We start from the raw sequence: 17412 nt of genomic DNA, 5'->3' as shown, positions 1-17412 counted from the left end.
GACCCTGAAGCGGGGGGAGGGCCTCCAAACCGGAGATCCCCTGCCCCCACCTGGGTATTGGCAACCCTACCTTGAACTATGCATTTGCCTAGGGCGGCGGGCTGTGTGTGTGCGTGCAACATTAGGCTCTCCCCACATGACTTCAAATAGAAAAACAATGATTTGCATTAATTTTGCTGGCCTGAATCATTCTCCCTCAGTGGAGCACTGCTTTTTAAGTAGATGATTTTTTATGGCCTGCGAATGATGGTATAAATATCCCAATGGCCCTTGGCAGAGAAAAGGTTCCCCACCCCTGCTTTCGTTGGACATGGAAACCCTGTAATGATGGATCCCTAAATCTGGAAACATCGACGATCTTTCTGGTTGAGTTTCTCCAGTGGTTGGGCCCAGTGTGAGCTAGCGCAGTTTCTTAGCCTTCTGCTCACACATTTTTGTCTGAGCTCAGGAAAAAGTGGCCCCAGAGCAAAACTAATGTATGCAGTAGCTCACAAGTTTAAAGTTAGGAGCTCACAAAGTACAATTTTTGCTCCCAAGACTCCACTGCTTAGGGGGAACATTGGTTGGGCCATGTGAAACGTTCAGTCTATGATCCGAATGTGTCAAAATTCTTCAGAGATTACTGAACCTTCTCCAACTGGACTGAACAAAGGTTACGTTCAGTCACGGTCTGCAGATGTGCTGAAGAATGCCTTCGATGTGCCAACATCCATTCCAAAAAGCCACCTACTCATCCTGACTTTGACACACGGCGGTAGGATTTGCCCCGGGCTTGTCTGCAAGAAGACTGACTTGTAAGGAGGAAATGCTGACTCAGTTGAACTAGCAATACCTGGTCGATGCCCTCTTTGCATGTCTTCAAAGAAACCATGAGTCAGCGAATTACTCATTAGCCAGTCAAGTTGCTATTAGTAGGGCTGGGTGAAAAAGAGGGGATCTACCTGTCTTGGGGTGTGCCCAGGTTTCTATTTTTGTTACGAAAGACTAGGAGGCTAATCAATGTTGAATGAAAATACTTGCTTTCAGCAGCTAGGACATTTTATGCGCAGTTGTGGAAGCAAGAAAAAATACCAGAGAAATGTGATTGGCTTATAAAAGTTATGACATGGAGTGAAATGGACAAATTAACAAGAATATTAAGAGATTATGACTTAGAAGTTTTTAAGATGGAGTGGAAAAAGTTTAGAAGATATATAGAAAAAGAGTGGAAAATAAAAGGACATCTGGACAATTTTTGATAATAATTAAGTTTTAAAAAGCAGAAGAATATAAATTTTTGTTTTAATAGTTAAGGGTACCTTTAATATTTGGGTTTTTTTAAGTAAATAACACTGGCGGGGTTCAAGTAACGGGGGGAGGGGTGGGTGGAAAGTAATATACGGGGTAGATAAAAGAGATTTTTAAAGATGTAAGAATAGATATAGATTTATTACCATATGTTACTAATAAGAATTGTTTTACATAAAGTAACGGGGGGAAGGGTGGGTAGAAAGTAATATATGGGATAGATAAAAGAAGTTATTAATGATGCAAGAAATATAATTTGTTGCCATATGTTACCAAATGAAATTGTTTTAATGGATGTTGACTGAAAATATATTGCTCGGTGACCTGACCATCAGATCTTGGAAGCTAAACCCTGTTATCAGCCCTGGGCGGCATTCCCTGTAAACTGAGTTAGTGTGAGCTAGCTCACAGTTTTTTTAGCCTCCGGCTCAAACGTTTTTGTCATAGCCCAGGAAAAATGGTCCCAGAGCAAACTAATTGATGCAGCGGCTCGCAACTTCCATGCTAGTAGCTCACAAAGTCGGATTTTTGCTCACAAGACTCCACAGCTTAGAGGGAGTCTAGTATAGGGCTGGATCTGGTGGGGGGGGGACAGAGGGAGGTGCTTGCCCTGGGTGCCGACGGGAGGCGGGTGCCAAATTGGGTATGGAGTCCATTCTATTCTATGGGACCATAAGATAGAATGGCCCATAAGGGGGCATCATTTTTTAATTTTGCTCCCCCCCCTCAAAAAACATGCAGGTCTAGTGCTGAGATGGAAGACCTCCAAGAAGATGATGAAGAAGAAGATATTGAAAGGAGATACTAGCACCAAATTATTTTCAAACTGTTTAATGCTTTAATATAAATGTTTTATTGTAAGCTTTATATTGTGAGCTGCTTCGGTGGGGAAGGCGGGATATAAATACAAACAAACAAACAAATATTGGATATATATCCCACCCATCACTCTGAAACTCAGAGCGGCTCACAATCTCCTTTACCTTCCTCCCCCACAACAGACATCCTGTGAGGTAGGTGGGGCTGAGAGAGCTCTCACAGAAGCTGCCTTTTCAAGAACAACTCTTGTGAGAGCTATGGTTGGCCTGAGGCCATTCCAGCAGCTGCAAGTGGAAGAGTGGGGAATCAAACCCGATTCTCGAGTCCACGCACTGAACCACTACATCAAGGCTCACCGGGGAATAACTGGGTCATGACATGGAGGCAGGCAATGGCAAGCCACCTCTGAACATCTCTTGCCCTGAAAACCCTAAGGTCCCCCATGAGTCAGTAAGAATACCAACATGATGTTAAAACTATGGTCAAAACGAGTAATAAGAAGAATTATGGACTGTCGAGTTGCAGGCTCGCTCAATCGCACAGGAGCTACAGAGCAAAACCTCTATTTTCCCCATTGGCTGACCAGCACATGAAGCAACATATGTACAAAAGCTTGCAATGCCCAGCCGTTTCATATTTTCCCCCTTGGTCTTAGGTTCAAAGATTTCTGTAATGAATGTCAAACGAAAAGCAGGTTTGCAGCTTACAGACACGCATCCGAACAACACCTGAACAGCATATTGAAGACTGCTACAGCACAGGCATTGTCTCCAGGTTTTGATGCAATAATTCAGAGCAAGAGATGTCGGTTATCAGAAACTGTTCAGCAAACAAAATATTGCAAGAGTGCTAATCTTTAAAGCATATTTTTAAGTTAAAGAAAAATCTTTGTGTTTGTCTGTGTCCTTTATAAAATCGATATCTCCACTATTTGACATTTCTGTTTATGACGCACATGGCCTGACCAGACGAGGTCTCATTTATGTCAGATCTAGCCCTCATAACAAATGAGTTCAACACCCCTGAGCTAGCTTCTGCTTAAAAACCTCCAAAGAAGGAGAGCCCACCATGTCCTGAGGAAGCCTGTTCTACTGAGGAACTGCTCTGTCAGGAAGTTGTTCCTAATGTTTAGCTGGAAACTCTCTTGTTTTAATTTTGACTTGTTGGTTCTGATCTGATCTTCTGGGGCAACAGAAAACAAGTTTTAAGGTTAGGGTTGCCAAGTCCCTCACAGCCTCAGAGTTTTCCCTCTGAAGTCCCTCGCTGCCATAGAGTTTCCCCTCCCAAATGGCTAGAGTGTCCGGGGAAAGCATAGAGCTTTCCTGGAAACACCTAGAGTGGTCACAGTGCGACATTACCAGCATGATGATGTCACTTCCGGGTGACGTCATCAGGCTGGCGATGTCGGGGAAGTTTGAAATTGAAAACAAATCAGCCAGTATCGTAATGCCCCTGTATAAATCGATGGTGCGGTCTCATTTGGTATAGTGTGTACAATTCTGCTCACCGCACCTCAAAAAGGATAATATAGCATTGGGAAAAGTGCAGAAAAGGGCAACTAGAATGATTAAAGATTTGGAACACTTTCCCTATGAAGAAAGGTTAAAATGCTTGGGGCTCTTTAGCTTGGAGAAACGTCGACTGCGGGGTGACATGAGAGAGGTTTACAAGATAATGCATGGGATGGAGAAAGTAGAGAAAGAAGTCCTTTTCTCCCTTTCTCACAATACAAGAACTTGTGGGCATTCAATGAAATTGCTGAGAAGTCAGGTTAAAACAGATAAAAGGAAGTACTTCTTCACCCAAAGGGTGATTAACATGTGGAATTCACTGCCATAGGAGGTGGCGGCGGCTACAAGCATAGCCTGCTTTAAGAGGGGATTGGATAAAAATATGGAGCAGAGGTCCATCAGTGGCTATTAGCCACAGTATATGTGTGTGTGTGTGTGTGTGTGTGTGTGTGTGTGTTATTGGCTACTGTGTGACACCGAGTGTTGGACTGGATGGGCCATTGGCCTGATCCAACATGGCTTCTCTTATGTTCTTATGAGGTTCCCCCAGCCGGCCCAATGTGGGCTAGCAGATTGAGAACCTCCCGAGTGGGGGAAACCCCACCCAGACCGGGGGTTTGGCGGCCCTATTTAATGTTTTGACACCCCTGTCCTAAATTAAACAGTCAATTCTGCATCCTTTAGGAATTCCAGATTTGCATCAACAGGCTTGGGGGATTAGGAATTCTTTATTTATTTATTTATTTACTTTCGATTTATATCCCACCCATTCCAAATGGACTCAGGGCGGCTAACAATCATAATAAAACCAACATCTCAATTTCAGTATAAAACAATGAGACATATGCAATTTACAGTTTAAAACAATTTAAAACAAAGTATTGGGGCTATACAATTTATCTATTGGTGGTCCTTCTGATGGAATTGCCCGGCAGAATAAAAAGTGACAGCCTTTTCCCCTAGTTGTCATAGGCCTGTTTTAAAAGTTCGGTTTTACAAGCCCTGCGGAATTGGGAGAGATCCCACAGGGCTCTTACGGCCTCAGGGAGAGCATTCCACAGCACTGGTGCTACCACTGAGAAGGCCCTGGCCCGTGTAGAGGCCACCCACATAGGGGGCCCACCCACAACCATAAGGCTATCATTTAATTTTTGTAAGAAATAAATAATTTTCAAAAAATACGTAAGTGGGAAAAAGGTACAATTAAAACTTCATCAGGGGCCCATTGGGCAAGCTGACGCCCCGGCCAGTCAGCCACTGGTCCCGGTACCTTTGCATGCAGTGTGTCCATTCAATTCTCAGAGGTGACATCAGATGACCAAAGCTACCTGCCACAACTGTATCTAAAGCTACCTAAAACCAGAGGCCATCTGATGGAAGTGATCTCTCTTGGGAATGCCACTCTCTCACTGTCCTCACTCCTTCCTTGTAGGTCCTTGGCTATCGGCCACCAATACTCTTCGTTGGGGACACAGCCCATCCTGTGCGGAAGTATCCCTGGCTTGGTGCCCAAGCAGCTGAGGTTCTGTCGCAACTACGTGGAGATCATGCCCAGCGTTGCCGAAGGGGTGAAGATTGGCATCCAAGAATGCCAGCACCAGTTCCGCGGAAGGAGGTGGAACTGCACCACCGTCAATGATAGCTTGGCCATCTTTGGGCCAGTGCTGGATAAAGGTGAGTGCATGGCTTTGTGCGAAGTGTAGTGGAGATGGACAGACGTGTTGGAGCGAGCGACTCAGCATGCCCGGACATTGTGTGTGGAGGGGGTATGCATCACTCTAAGTGTGTCTAGGTGCCTCTCTTTGTCTCAACTCTAGCAGAGTTATCCTAGAGAGGGCAGTTTTTGTGAGAACTCTCTCAGCCCCACCCATCGCACAGGGTGTCTGTTGTGGGGGAGGAAGGTAAAGGAGATTGTAGGCCGAGGAAGGTAAAGGAGATTGAAGACAGAGCATCACTGTCCCAGACAAAATGTTCCATCTATACCTTGTGACTAAGAGCCACTAATGGACCTCAGTTCTTAAGAACATAAGAGAAGCCATGATGGATCAGGCCAGTGGCCCATCCAGTCCAACTCTCTGAGACACATAAGAACATAAGAGAAGCCATGTTGGATCAGGCCAATGGCCCATCCAGTCCAACACTCTGTGTCACATAAGAACATAAGAGAAGCCCTGTTGGCTCAGGCCAATGGCCCATCCAGTCCAACACTCTGTGTCACATAAGAACATAAGAGAAGCCATGTTGGATCAGGCCAACGGCCCATCCAGTCCAACACTCTGTGTCACATAAGAGAAGCCACATTGGATCAGGCCAGTGGCACATCCAGTCCAACACTCTGAGTCACATAAGAACATAAGAGAAGCCATGTTGGGTCAGGCCAATGGCCCCTCCAGTCCAACACTCTGTGTCACATAAGAACATAAGAGAAGCCACATTGGATCAGGCCAGTGGCCCATCCAGTCCAACACTCTCTGTCACATAAGAACACAAGAGAAGCCATGTTGGATCAGGCCAATGGCCCATCCAGTCCCACACTCTGTGTCACATAAGAACATAAGAGAAGCCATGTTGGATCAGGCCAATGGCCCCTCCAGTCCAACACTCTCTGTCACATAAGAACATAAGAGAAGCCATGTTGGATCAGGCCAATGGCCCATCCAGTCCAACACTCTGTGTCACAGAACATAAGAGAAGCCATGTTGGATCAGGCCAATGGCCCATCCAGTCCCACACTCTGTGTCACACAGTGGCCAAAACCCAGGTACCATCAGGAGGTCCACCAGCGGGGCCAGAACTCCAGAAGCCCTCCCCCTCTTCCCCTCCCCCAAGCACCCAGAATACTGCCTCAAACATAGTGTTCCTTCTAAACATAGTGTTCCTTCTATACGTAGTGGCTAAGAGCCACTCGCGGATCTTTGATCCATATGTTTATCCAATCCCCTCTTGTTACTGTCTGTATTTGTGGTTAAGCCCTGCCCTTCAGTTTCTTTTTGTGCATGGCTCCCATTGATCTCCAAATCCCAGGTTGATGGGAAGAAATAGCCAGTCCCCTTTATAGCAAAACATCCTCTCTCTTCAGCAAGGTTGACCGGTTGCTGTCAGCTGTCCTGCACGTCATTGTTGAAATGCTGAGTGACCCCCTCCCTTCCCCAAGGGACCAACGCAACACTTCAGCTTAGTTTCCCCTAATGCCAGAGCAAACACCAGTTAACCTCATGTCAGAAGGGCAAGGTGACCTGGAATCCAATTCGTGGAGACCACCCTGGTGGCTCTTTGTACGGCTGACCTCAGAAGTCCCTCCTCGAGGGCAGGAAAGTTTCAAATGCATCGACAGATTGCTTCCGTCTTCCCTGATCTCCCAGACCTGTCTTCCCTGATCTAAGTCAAACCTCTTCAGTGCTGTTGGCAACCAGTGGGCAACATGAAAAAATCCCAACCCATAAAATCATTGTTGGGTAATGGCATTAGATCACTTCCGGGAAAACGCCAGAGTTGATATCATGTCACTCTAGGAATCAGCAGGAAGTCAATGCTTTTACCGTAGTGTTTCCCGCAAGTGATTGGCATGGAGATGGTGCCATCGGACAATAGCTTTCCATCACACCACTCAAAGAATTGCCAGAAACACTATGGTAAGACCATCAATTTCCTGGTAGGGTTGCCAATCCCCAGACGGGGGCAGGAGATTCCCTGGTTTGGAGAACATCTCCATAAGCTGAACATGAGTCAACAGTGTGATGTGGTGGCTAAAAAGGCAAATGCAATTTTGGGTTGCATCAACAGAAGTATAGTGTCCAGATCACGTGGTGTGATGGTATCGCTTTACTCTGCTCTGGTAAGACCTCACCTGGAGTATTGTGTTCACTTTTGGGCACCACATTTTAAGAAGGATATAGACAAGCTGGAATGGGTCCAGAGGAGGGTGACGAAGATGGTGAGGGGTCTGGAGACCAAGTCCTATGAGGAAAGGTTGAAGGAGATGGGCAGGTTTAGCCTGGAGAGGAGGTGGCTGAGAGGTGATATGATCACCATCTTCAAGTACTTGAAGGGCTGCCCTTTAGAGGATGGTGTGGAATTGTTTTCTGTGACCCCAGAAAGTAGGACTAGAACCAACAGGTTGAAATTAAATCAAAAGAGTTTCCGGCTCAACATTAGGAAGAACTTCCTGACCGTTAGAGTGGTTCCTCAGTGGAGCAGGCTTCCTCAGGAGGTGGTGGGCTCACCTTCCTTGGAGGCTCTTAAACAGAGGCTAGATGGCAATCTGACAGCCATGAGAATCATGTGAATTTAGGGGGAGATATTTGTGAGTTTCCTATGTTGTGCAGGTAGTTGAATTAGACGACCCTGGAGGTCCCTTGCAACTCTATGGGCGTTTTCGCACTCACCTTCAGCCGGCGCGACCCCCCTCTTCACCGCGCAGGATCTGCGCGGATTTCGCACTAAATGCCGCGGAGCAGCCGGAAGAGCCGGAAACTCCCGTCACAAAAGCCGCGCAAACGGAAACTGCTTTTTGGCGGTTTACGTTTGAGCGGCTTTTGCGCCGGGAGTTTCCGGCTCTTCCGGCTGCTCCGCAGCATTTAGTGCGAAATCCGCGCAGATCCTTCGCGGTGAAGAGGGGGGTCGCGCCGGCTGAAGGTGAGTGCGAAAACGCCCTATGATTCTAAGACCAATTTTTCAGCTTAGCATCTAGTGCCTTCCCCCAAAATACCACCAGGTTTCAAGAAGATTGGATCAGGAGGTCCAATTCCATGAGCCCCAAAAGAAGGTGCCCCATCCTTCATTATTTCCAATGGAGGGAAGGCATTTAAAAGGCATGCGGTCCCTTTAAATATGATGGCCAGAACTCCCTTTGGAGTTCAATTATGCTTGGCACATCCTCACTCCTGGCTCCATCCCAGTGTCTCCTGGCTCCACCCCCAAAGTCTCCTGGCTCCACTTTGGAAGTTCCCAGACATTTCTTGAACTGGACTTGGCAACCCTCTTCCTGAAGATTGCTAGAGTGACATGACATCACGTCTGGCCTGTCTTACAGGCCCTGCGGAACTGTGGAAGCTCTCGTATGGCCCTAACCTCCTCAGGGAGCTCATTCCACCAGCACAGAACTACAACAGAAAAGGCCCACGAAAGCAGGTTTTGTGACCCTGACCAAAGTGCTCTCTGGGGAACATGTAGGGTTGGACTAGATGGCACCTATGGCCCCTTCTGACTTTCCAGTTCTATAATTCTAGGACTGCATGCCATCAGCTATCCATGAAACAGAATTATAAACTCAGCCCTCTCCAGCCCCACCCACCTCACAGGGTGTCTTTTATGGGGGGAGAAGATATAGGAGATTGTGAGCTGCTCTGAGACTCTTTGGAGTGGAGGGCGGGATATAAATCCAGTATCTTCATCTACCTCACAGGGTGTCTGTTGTGGGGTGGGGGTGGGGAAGGTAAAGGAGATTGTGAGCCACTCTGACACTCTTCGGAGTGGAGGGGGGGATATAAATCCAATATCTTCATCTACCTCACAGGGTGTCTGTTGGGGGGGGGAAGGTAAAGGAGATTGTGAGCCACTCTGAGACTCTTTGGAGTGGACGGTGGGATGTAAATCCAATTTCTTCATCTACCTCACAGGGCGTCTGTTGTGGGGGAGGAAGAGAAAGGAGATTGTGAGCCGCTCTGAGACTCTTCGGAGTGGAGGGCAGGATATAAATCCAATATCTTCATCTACCTCACAGGGTGTCTGTTGTGGGGGAGGAAGGTAAAGGAAATTGTGAGCCGCTCTGAGACTCTTCGGAATGGAGGGCAGGATATAAATCCAATATCTCCTTCTTTCAATATAAGTGCTTGGTTGATTTAATTTGAGATATTGAAGGGCATGCGAATTGTGGGGCTGGATTCAAAAGCGGGTTCAGAAAGATGAAGAGTGGCGAAAGCAGCAGTTCATCAGTACTTGGAAGAGTAAAACGGGAGATTCCTAATTTATATCTGTGTGTGCTTCCGTCCCTCCAGTTTAGAAGATATCCCTCAATACGATGTAGGTCTAGATCTGAGGTTAAAAAGGTCAAGGTAGTCCCCTGTGCAAGCACCGGTCGTTTCTGACTCTTGGGTGACATCGCATAACAATGTTTTCATGGCAGATGTTTAATGGGGTGGTTTGCCTGTGGCGCAGAGTGGTAAAGCATCAGTACTGCAGTACTGTGGTCTGAACTCTCTGCTCACAACCTGAGTTCGATTCTGGCGGAAGCTGGGTTCAGGTAGCCGGCCCAAGGTTGACTCAGCCTTCCATCCTTCCAAAGTCGGTCAAAGGAGTCCCCAGCTTGCTGGGGGGAAAGTGTAAAAGACTGGGGAAGGCAATGGCAAACCACCCCGTCAAAAGTCTGCCGTGAAAACGTTGTGAAAGCAACGTCACCTCAGAGTTGGAAATGACTGGTGCTTGCACAGGGGACCTTTCCTTTCCTTTCCTTGCCTTTTCCAGCCATCTACACTTTCCCCCCAGCAAACTGGGTACTTATTTTACAGACCTCAGAAGTATGGAAGGCTGAGTCAACCTTGAGCCGGCTACCTGAACCCAGCTTCCGCCGGGATCAAACTCAGGTCACGAGCAGAGGACTCGGACTGCAGCACTGCAGCTTTACCACTCTGTGCCACGGAGCTGCTAATCTGAGGTTACTAGGTTGTGATACTAACGAATAGTCAGCTCTATAATTACTGAAGTGTTTCTAGCTTGCTAAACCCAACAACTAGAGTTGCTGAGGATCGAACCTGGCACCTGCATGCCAAGCAGTTGCTCTACCACAACCCCTTCCCTGTCTGAAGGCATAGAGGGAATAGGACAGGCCCTCACCCCCCAGAAAGAGAATGAGTCCCAATGTTATTTTGCACACACCAAAAAATATGATTCCGTATAAGACAGCCTTTGAACATATTGGACATATGAAGCTGCCTTCTACTGAATCAGACTCCCTTCTGTCCATCAAAGTCAGTCTTGTCTACTCAGACTGGCAGCTGCTCTCCAGGGTCTCCAGCTGAGCTTTTTCACGCCTACTTGCCTGGACCCTTTTGAGTTGGAGATGTCGGGGGTTGAACCTGGGACCTTCTGCTTACCAAACAGATGCTCTGCCTCTGAGCCACCATCCCTCCCTTAAAGTTGCCTTCATTCCTTGTGAACATATGAAGCTGCCTTATACTGAATCAGACTCTCAGTCCATCAAAGTCAGTCTTGTCTACGCAGACTGGCAGTGGCTCTCCAGGGTCTCAAGCGGAGGTTTTTCACGCCTACTTGCCTGGACCCTTTTTTAGTGGAGATGCCGGGGGTTGAACCTGGGACCTTCTGCTTACCAAGCAGATGCTCCACCACTGAGCCTCCGTTCCTCCCCTTAGACATATGAACACACATCAACATATGAAGCTGCTTTATACTGAATCAGACCCTTGGTCCATCGAAGTCAGTATTGTCTTCTCAGACTGGCAGCGGCTCTCCAGGGTCTCAAGCTGAGGTTTTTCACGCCTACTTGCCTGGACCCTTTTTAGTTGGAGATGCCAGGGATTGAACCTGGGACCTTCTGCTTACCAAGCAGATGCTCTACCACTGAGCCACCGTCCCTCCCCTTAAGTATTCATGTCTCTCTAACTTCACCCAGGCTGGTGTTTCAATCCCTTCTTTCACGCTGGCCTCACAACACCCCTGCGGTGTGCTTTAGGTGGCAAGAGATCATGAGATGTTGAAAGGTCACACCATTGGCTTCCTGGCAGTCTGAAGTTCTCTCGCACTCCTAGCCACTCCTCCATACCAGACAGCGAAATGTCTTAGCTTTCCCCAAACCAGTTGGGCACATAGCAGAGGGAAGGAGGCTGGAAGAGGGGAGGGGGGGACTGTTTCATAACTGAAGAATGTTGTCCCTTGAGGGAGAATCAAGGCACCCTTCAGCTCTGCTTCACCTACATTACCGTCAGGTTCGAGGGTGGTGGAGGGAGGAGGGAAGAATAAACATCTAAGCTGCATTCTTCAGAGATCCCTGGGGCGAAGAACATATTTGAGCTCCCAAAAGGCTCGGTTTCATAGCTAATGTGAGCCCCAGACCTCTTTCCTCAACTCCTGCAAGAGCAGAAATTTCTTTCCATTCGCAGAAGCTGAGATGCTAGCAAAAGACAATGTCGAAAGCCACTGATATCGCCCCATGAAAGCCGGCGTTGGGGTCCTTCAAGGATCGCCACGGCCAATTCAAGAATTATCTGTGGACTTTGGAGGTGCAGCTGGTAGACTTTGGAGGTGGAGTCAGGAGACATCGGGGGTGGAGTCAGAAGCAAGGTTGTGATAAGCGGAATTGAACTTCAAAGGGAGTTCTGGCCATCACATTTAAAGGGACCGCATGCACTGTGGTGCAGAGGAGAAAGCTGCAGTATTGCAGTCCAAGCTCTTCTCATGGCCTCAGTTTGATCCCAGTGGAAGCTGGGTTCAGGTAGCTGGCTCAAGGTTGACACAGCCTTCAATCCTTTCAAGGTCAGAAAAATGAGTACCAGCTTGCAGGGAGTAAAGAGTAGATGACTGGGGGAGGCAATGGCAAACCACCCCATAAAAAGGGTGTTTTTACACTGACAGTGTGTGACAGTCTATCACCACATTGGAAACTCACCTTTTACATTGCCTAACGTTCTCACAGCCGCTTTGCATTGTTGCTGCCCAAAGCATCTACATTTGTTTCGGTGAGATGCGTTTTGTGGCTATTAGTCATAAGATCTAGACTGAACTCTCTGTCTGGGGCAGTGATAATGTGTATTCTTGGTGCTTGGTTGGGGGGCAACAGTGGAAGGGCTTCTAGTGTCCTGGCCCCACTGGTGGCACCTGGGTGATGCTCTGTATTCTTGTGCTTGGGGGAGCACAGTGGGAGGGCTCCTAGCCCCACTGATAGACCTCCTGATGACGCTTGGGTTTTTGTGGCCACTGTGTGACACTGAGTGTTGGACTGGATGGGCCATTGGCCTGATCCAACATGGCTTCTCTTATGTTCTTATGTCTGGGGCAGTGATGCTCTGTATTCTCGGTGCTTGCGGAGGGGGCACAGTGGGAGGGCTTCTAGTGTCCTGGCCCCACTGGTGGACCTTCTGATGGCATCTGAGGGGGTTTTTTGGGCCACTGTGCGACACAGAGTGTTGGACTGGATGGGCCATTGGCCTGATCCAACAGGGCTTCTCTTATGTTCTTATGTGACACAGAGTGTTGGACTGGATGGGCCATTGGCCTGATCTAACATGGCTTCTCTTATGTTCTTATGTGACACAGAGTGTTGGACGGGATGGGCCATTGGATGGGCCATTGGATGTGACACAGAGTGTTGGACTGGATGGGCCATTGGCCTGATCCAACATGGCTTCTCTTATGTTCTTATGTGACACAGAGTGTTGAACACAGGATTCAACACAATATATCTGGCTCCATTCTCATAAGAATGATAGAGAAGCCATGTTGGATCAGGCCAATGGCCCATCCAACACTCTGTGTCACATAAGAACATAAGAGAAGCCATTTCGGATCAGGCCAATGGCCCCTCCAGTCCAACACTCTGGTCGTTTTCGCACTCACCTTAATCAGCATCGACGACCCTCTTCACCGCGCAGGATCTGCGCAGATTTCGCACTAATTGCCGCGGAGCACCCGGAAGAGCCGGAAAGTCCCGGCGCTTTTGCGGCGCAAACGGAAACTGCTTTTTGGCGGTTTCAATTTGCGCCGCAAAAGCGCCGGGACTTTCCGGCTCTTCCGGGTGCTTCGCGGCAATTAGTGCGAAATCCGCGCAGATCCTGCGCGGTGAAGAGGGTCATCGATGCTGATTAAGGTGAGTGCGAAAACGACCTCTGTGTCACATAAGAACATAAGAGAAGCCATGATGGATCAGGCCAATGGCCCATCCAGTCCAACACTCTGTGTCACATAAGAACATAAGAGAGTCCAACACTCTGTGTCATGCAGTGGCCAAAAAACCCAAGTGCCATCAACAGGCCCACCACTAGGGCTAGAAACCCTCCCACTGTGCTCCTCCACGCACAAGAACACAGAGCATCACTTGCCCCAGACAGAGAGTTCCAACAATAAGCTGTGGCTAAGAGCCACTGATGGACTTCTGCTTCACATGCTAATCCATTCCCCTCTTGAAGCTGGCTATGCTTGTAGCCGCCACCACCTCCTGTGGCAGTGAATTCCACGTGTTAATCACCCTTTGGGTGAAGAAGGACTTCCTTTTATCCGTTCTAACCCGACTGCTCAGCAATTTCATCGAATGCCCACCAGTTCTTGTAATGTGAGAAAGGGAGAAAAGTACTTCTTTCTCTACTTTCTCCATCCCATGCATTATCTTGTCAACCTCTATCATGTCACCCCGCAGTCGACGTTTCTCCAAGCTAAAGAGCCCCAAGTGTTGTAACCTTTCTTCATAGGGAAAGTGTTCCAACCCTTTAAGAAGGAGCAGGCAGTAGATCAAGGGTGGGGAACGTCTGGCCCGAAGGCCATTTATGGCTGTTGAGATTACTTGGCCTGGCCCTCGGGGATTGTTGGGCCAAGCCGAGCCACATGATGGCCTCACTGGGGCCCGTCTGGCCGGCGAGGATTGTGGGGCCCAGCCACTAGGGTTGCCAAGTCCAATTCAAGAAATATCTGGGGACTTTGGGGCTGGAGCCAGGAGACTTTGGGGGTGGAGCCAGGAGACATTAGGGGTGGAGCCAAGATCAAGGCTGTGACAAGCATAATTGAACTTCAAAGGGAGTTCTGGCCATCACATTGAAAGGGATGACACACCTTTTCAATTCCTTCCTCCCATAGGAAATAATGAAGGATAGGGGCACCTTCTTTTGGGGCTCATAGAATTGGACTCCCTGGTCCAATCTTTTTGAAGCCTGGGGGGTATTTTGAGGAGAGGTACTAGATGCTATACTGAGAATTTGGTGCCTCTACCCCAAAAAACAGCCCCTCCAGAGCCCCAGATAGCCGCAGATCAATTCTCCATGATTTTCTATGGGAATAAATCTCCACAGGGAATAATGGAGTTCCCAGCAGACATTTCCCTCCCCCCCCCCGCTTTCTGACAACCCTGAAGCGGGGGGAGGGCCTCCAAACCGGGGGATCCCCTGCCCCCACCTGGGGATTGGCAACCCTACCAGCCACACTGTGCAGTGGCCTCCCTGGGGCCTGATTGGCTGGCAGCGATATGAGGCCCAGCCACGCTGTGCAGCAGACTCACTGGGGCTTGGCTGACTAGCCAGGATTGCTGCGGGGTCTGGGAAAAGTTTAATATGCTAATATTAGGGGATATGCTAATGAGTTCCTGCTGGGCAGCAGGCCGGGTGTGGGTGTGCACCAAATTAGGCTCTCCCCACATGACTTCAAATTAAAAAAAACAACCATGATTTGCATTAATTTTGCTGGCCTGAATCGTTCTTCCTCTGCGGAGCACTGTTTTTTTAAGTTGATAATTTTTTATGGCCCGCGAATGATGTTATAAATATCCCAATGGCCCTTGGCAGAAAAAGGGTCCCCCGCCCCTGCAGTGGATGATGTGATAGACTTCTACCTGGGACCCTGAAGAGTCACTGCCAGTCTGGTTCAGCAGAAGGCAGCTTATTTACTGGGGAAGGGCTGCGGCTCAGTGGTTCAGCATCTGCTTGGCATGCAGAAGGTCCCAGGTTCAATCCCTGGAATCTCCAGTTAAAAAGGACCAGATAGTAGGTGAGGGAAAAAACCTCAGCCTGAGACCCTGGAAAGCTGGGCTTAAGTACACAATACTGACCTTGATGTGGCGGACAGATATCTCAGTGGGGTACAGTGCCACAGAGCTCACCCTTCAAAGCCTCCAGTTTCTCCAACTGATCTCTGTAGTCTGGAGGAGAGCTGTAATTCCATGGGATCCCAAGTCCCAGATGGAGGCTGGCATCTTTATGAGCAGGAAGCACACCCCAGACTTTATTCCCAAAATCTTTGTAAAGCATGCTCTGTTCTTAGGAATGTCTTGTAGGATTCCATAGAAGGCAGAAGGTCAGATTCAATAGAAGTAGATTCAGTAGTAGAAAGGATTGTGAGGAACTCCAAAGGGATCTGTTGAGGCTGGGTGAGTGGGTGTCAACGTGGCAGATGAGGTTCAGTGTGGCCAAGTGCAAAGTAATGCACATTGGGGCCAAGAATCCCAGCTGCAAATACAAGTTGATGGGGTGTGAACTGGCAGAGACTGACCAAGAGAGAGATCTTGGGGTCATGGTAGATAACTCACTGAAAATGTCAAGACAGTGTGCGATTGCAATGAAAAAGGCCAACGCCATGCTGGGTATTATTAGGAAGGGAATTGAAAACAGATCACCCAGTATCATAATGCCCCTGTATAAATCGATGGTGCGGTCTCATTTGGAATACTGTGTGCAATTCTGGTCACCGCACCTCAAAAAGGATATTATCGCATTGCAAAAAGTGCAGAAAAGGGCAACTAGAATGATTACAGGCTTGGAACACTTTCCCTATGAAGAAAGGTTAAAACGCTTGGGGCTCTTTAGCTTGGAGAAATGTCGACTGCGGGGTGTCATGATAGAGGTTTACAAGATTATGCATGGGATGGAGAAGGTAGAGAAAGAAGTCCGTCTCTCCCTTTTTCACAATACAAGAACTCGTGGGAATTCGATGAAATTGCTGAGAAGTCAGGTTAGAACAGATAAAAGGAAGTCTTTCTTCACCCAAAGGGTGATTAACATGTGGAATTCACTGCCACAGGAGGTGGTGGTGGCTACAAGCATAGCTTCTCTTATGTTCTTATGTGACCCAGAGTGTTGGACTGGATGGGCCATTGGCCTAATCCAACATGGCTTCTCTTATGTTCTTATGTGACACAGAGTGTTGGACTGGATGGGCCATTGGCCTGATCCAACATGGCTTCTCTTATGTTCTTATGTGACACAGAGTGTTGGACTGGATGGGTCATTGGCCTGATCCAACATCTCTTCTCTTATGTGACACAGAGTGTTGGACTGGATGGGCCATTGGCTTGATCCAACACGGCTTCTCTTATGTTCTTATGTGACACAAAGTGTTGGACTGGATGGGCCATTGGCCTGATCCAACATGGCTTCTCTTCTGTTCTTATTTTCACCCAAAGCTGCCCTGGCTCTTTTCCTCCCTCCCAGCTCCCCACTGTCTGCGTTAGACTGTCATCTGAATTCAACTCCCTCATTTCTGCGATCCCATACAATGTCAATATTTTCGAAGTGCTGTTGGCCCCATCAAACCATTTTTTATTGGAAACATCTTCCCTACCCAAAACAGAAGGGGGGAGAAACCCTTTAAAAGTCCTCAGCAAGTAATTAACCCAGAAGAAAAGGCTCCCCCCACTGCCCTCCCTTTCCCAGTTGCAGTAAATTACCACCGAGACTTTAAACGCCCCCTTCTTCACCCCCTTCCCAACCCATTCATTTATACTGTTTCAAAAGGAGAACCCTTGTCCATCGGTTTTTCTCCCCCTTGTCCCGACCCCTACTGGCTCGCCTCCCCTGGCTCTCTTTAGCCCTCTCCAAAGCTTTAAATCTGCCAGCCCCGGTGAGAAATGGGCCAGAGTCATTGTGGAGAAGCGGCTTTTAATGAGCGATTGGAAAGCAATACATTGACGGGTGTTGAAGTCACCCGGTAAAGAAAAAAACGGGTTCTCAGTCTTGGCCTATTGTGGTGTAAATGCAAGCCGGTCTCTCCTACTGTTTGGCCGGGGCGGAGGAGGAGAGAACGGAGGGGAGCCAGCTTATAGGGTCTCCGCTTCAGTTAATCAACCCGATTGGATTAGGGTCACTGC

General features: G+C 48.2%; 1 protein-coding gene across 1 annotated transcript in view; it reads left to right on the top strand.

Moving 5' to 3' along the window:
* WNT3A (Wnt family member 3A) overlaps positions 1 to 17412 on the top strand; it is a 167194-nt gene that overhangs the window by 101955 nt on the left and 47827 nt on the right. The window contains exon 2 of the mRNA XM_060247925.1: positions 5050 to 5291. Coding sequence (XP_060103908.1) covers positions 5050 to 5291 — 242 coding nt within the window. The remainder of the gene's footprint in view (positions 1 to 5049; positions 5292 to 17412) is intronic.

The sequence above is a fragment of the Heteronotia binoei genome, chromosome 10 (assembly GCF_032191835.1).
Source record: "Heteronotia binoei isolate CCM8104 ecotype False Entrance Well chromosome 10, APGP_CSIRO_Hbin_v1, whole genome shotgun sequence".
NCBI classification, from domain to species: Eukaryota; Metazoa; Chordata; class Lepidosauria; order Squamata; family Gekkonidae; genus Heteronotia; species Heteronotia binoei.
This window is presented reverse-complemented; position numbering and strand designations above follow the sequence as displayed.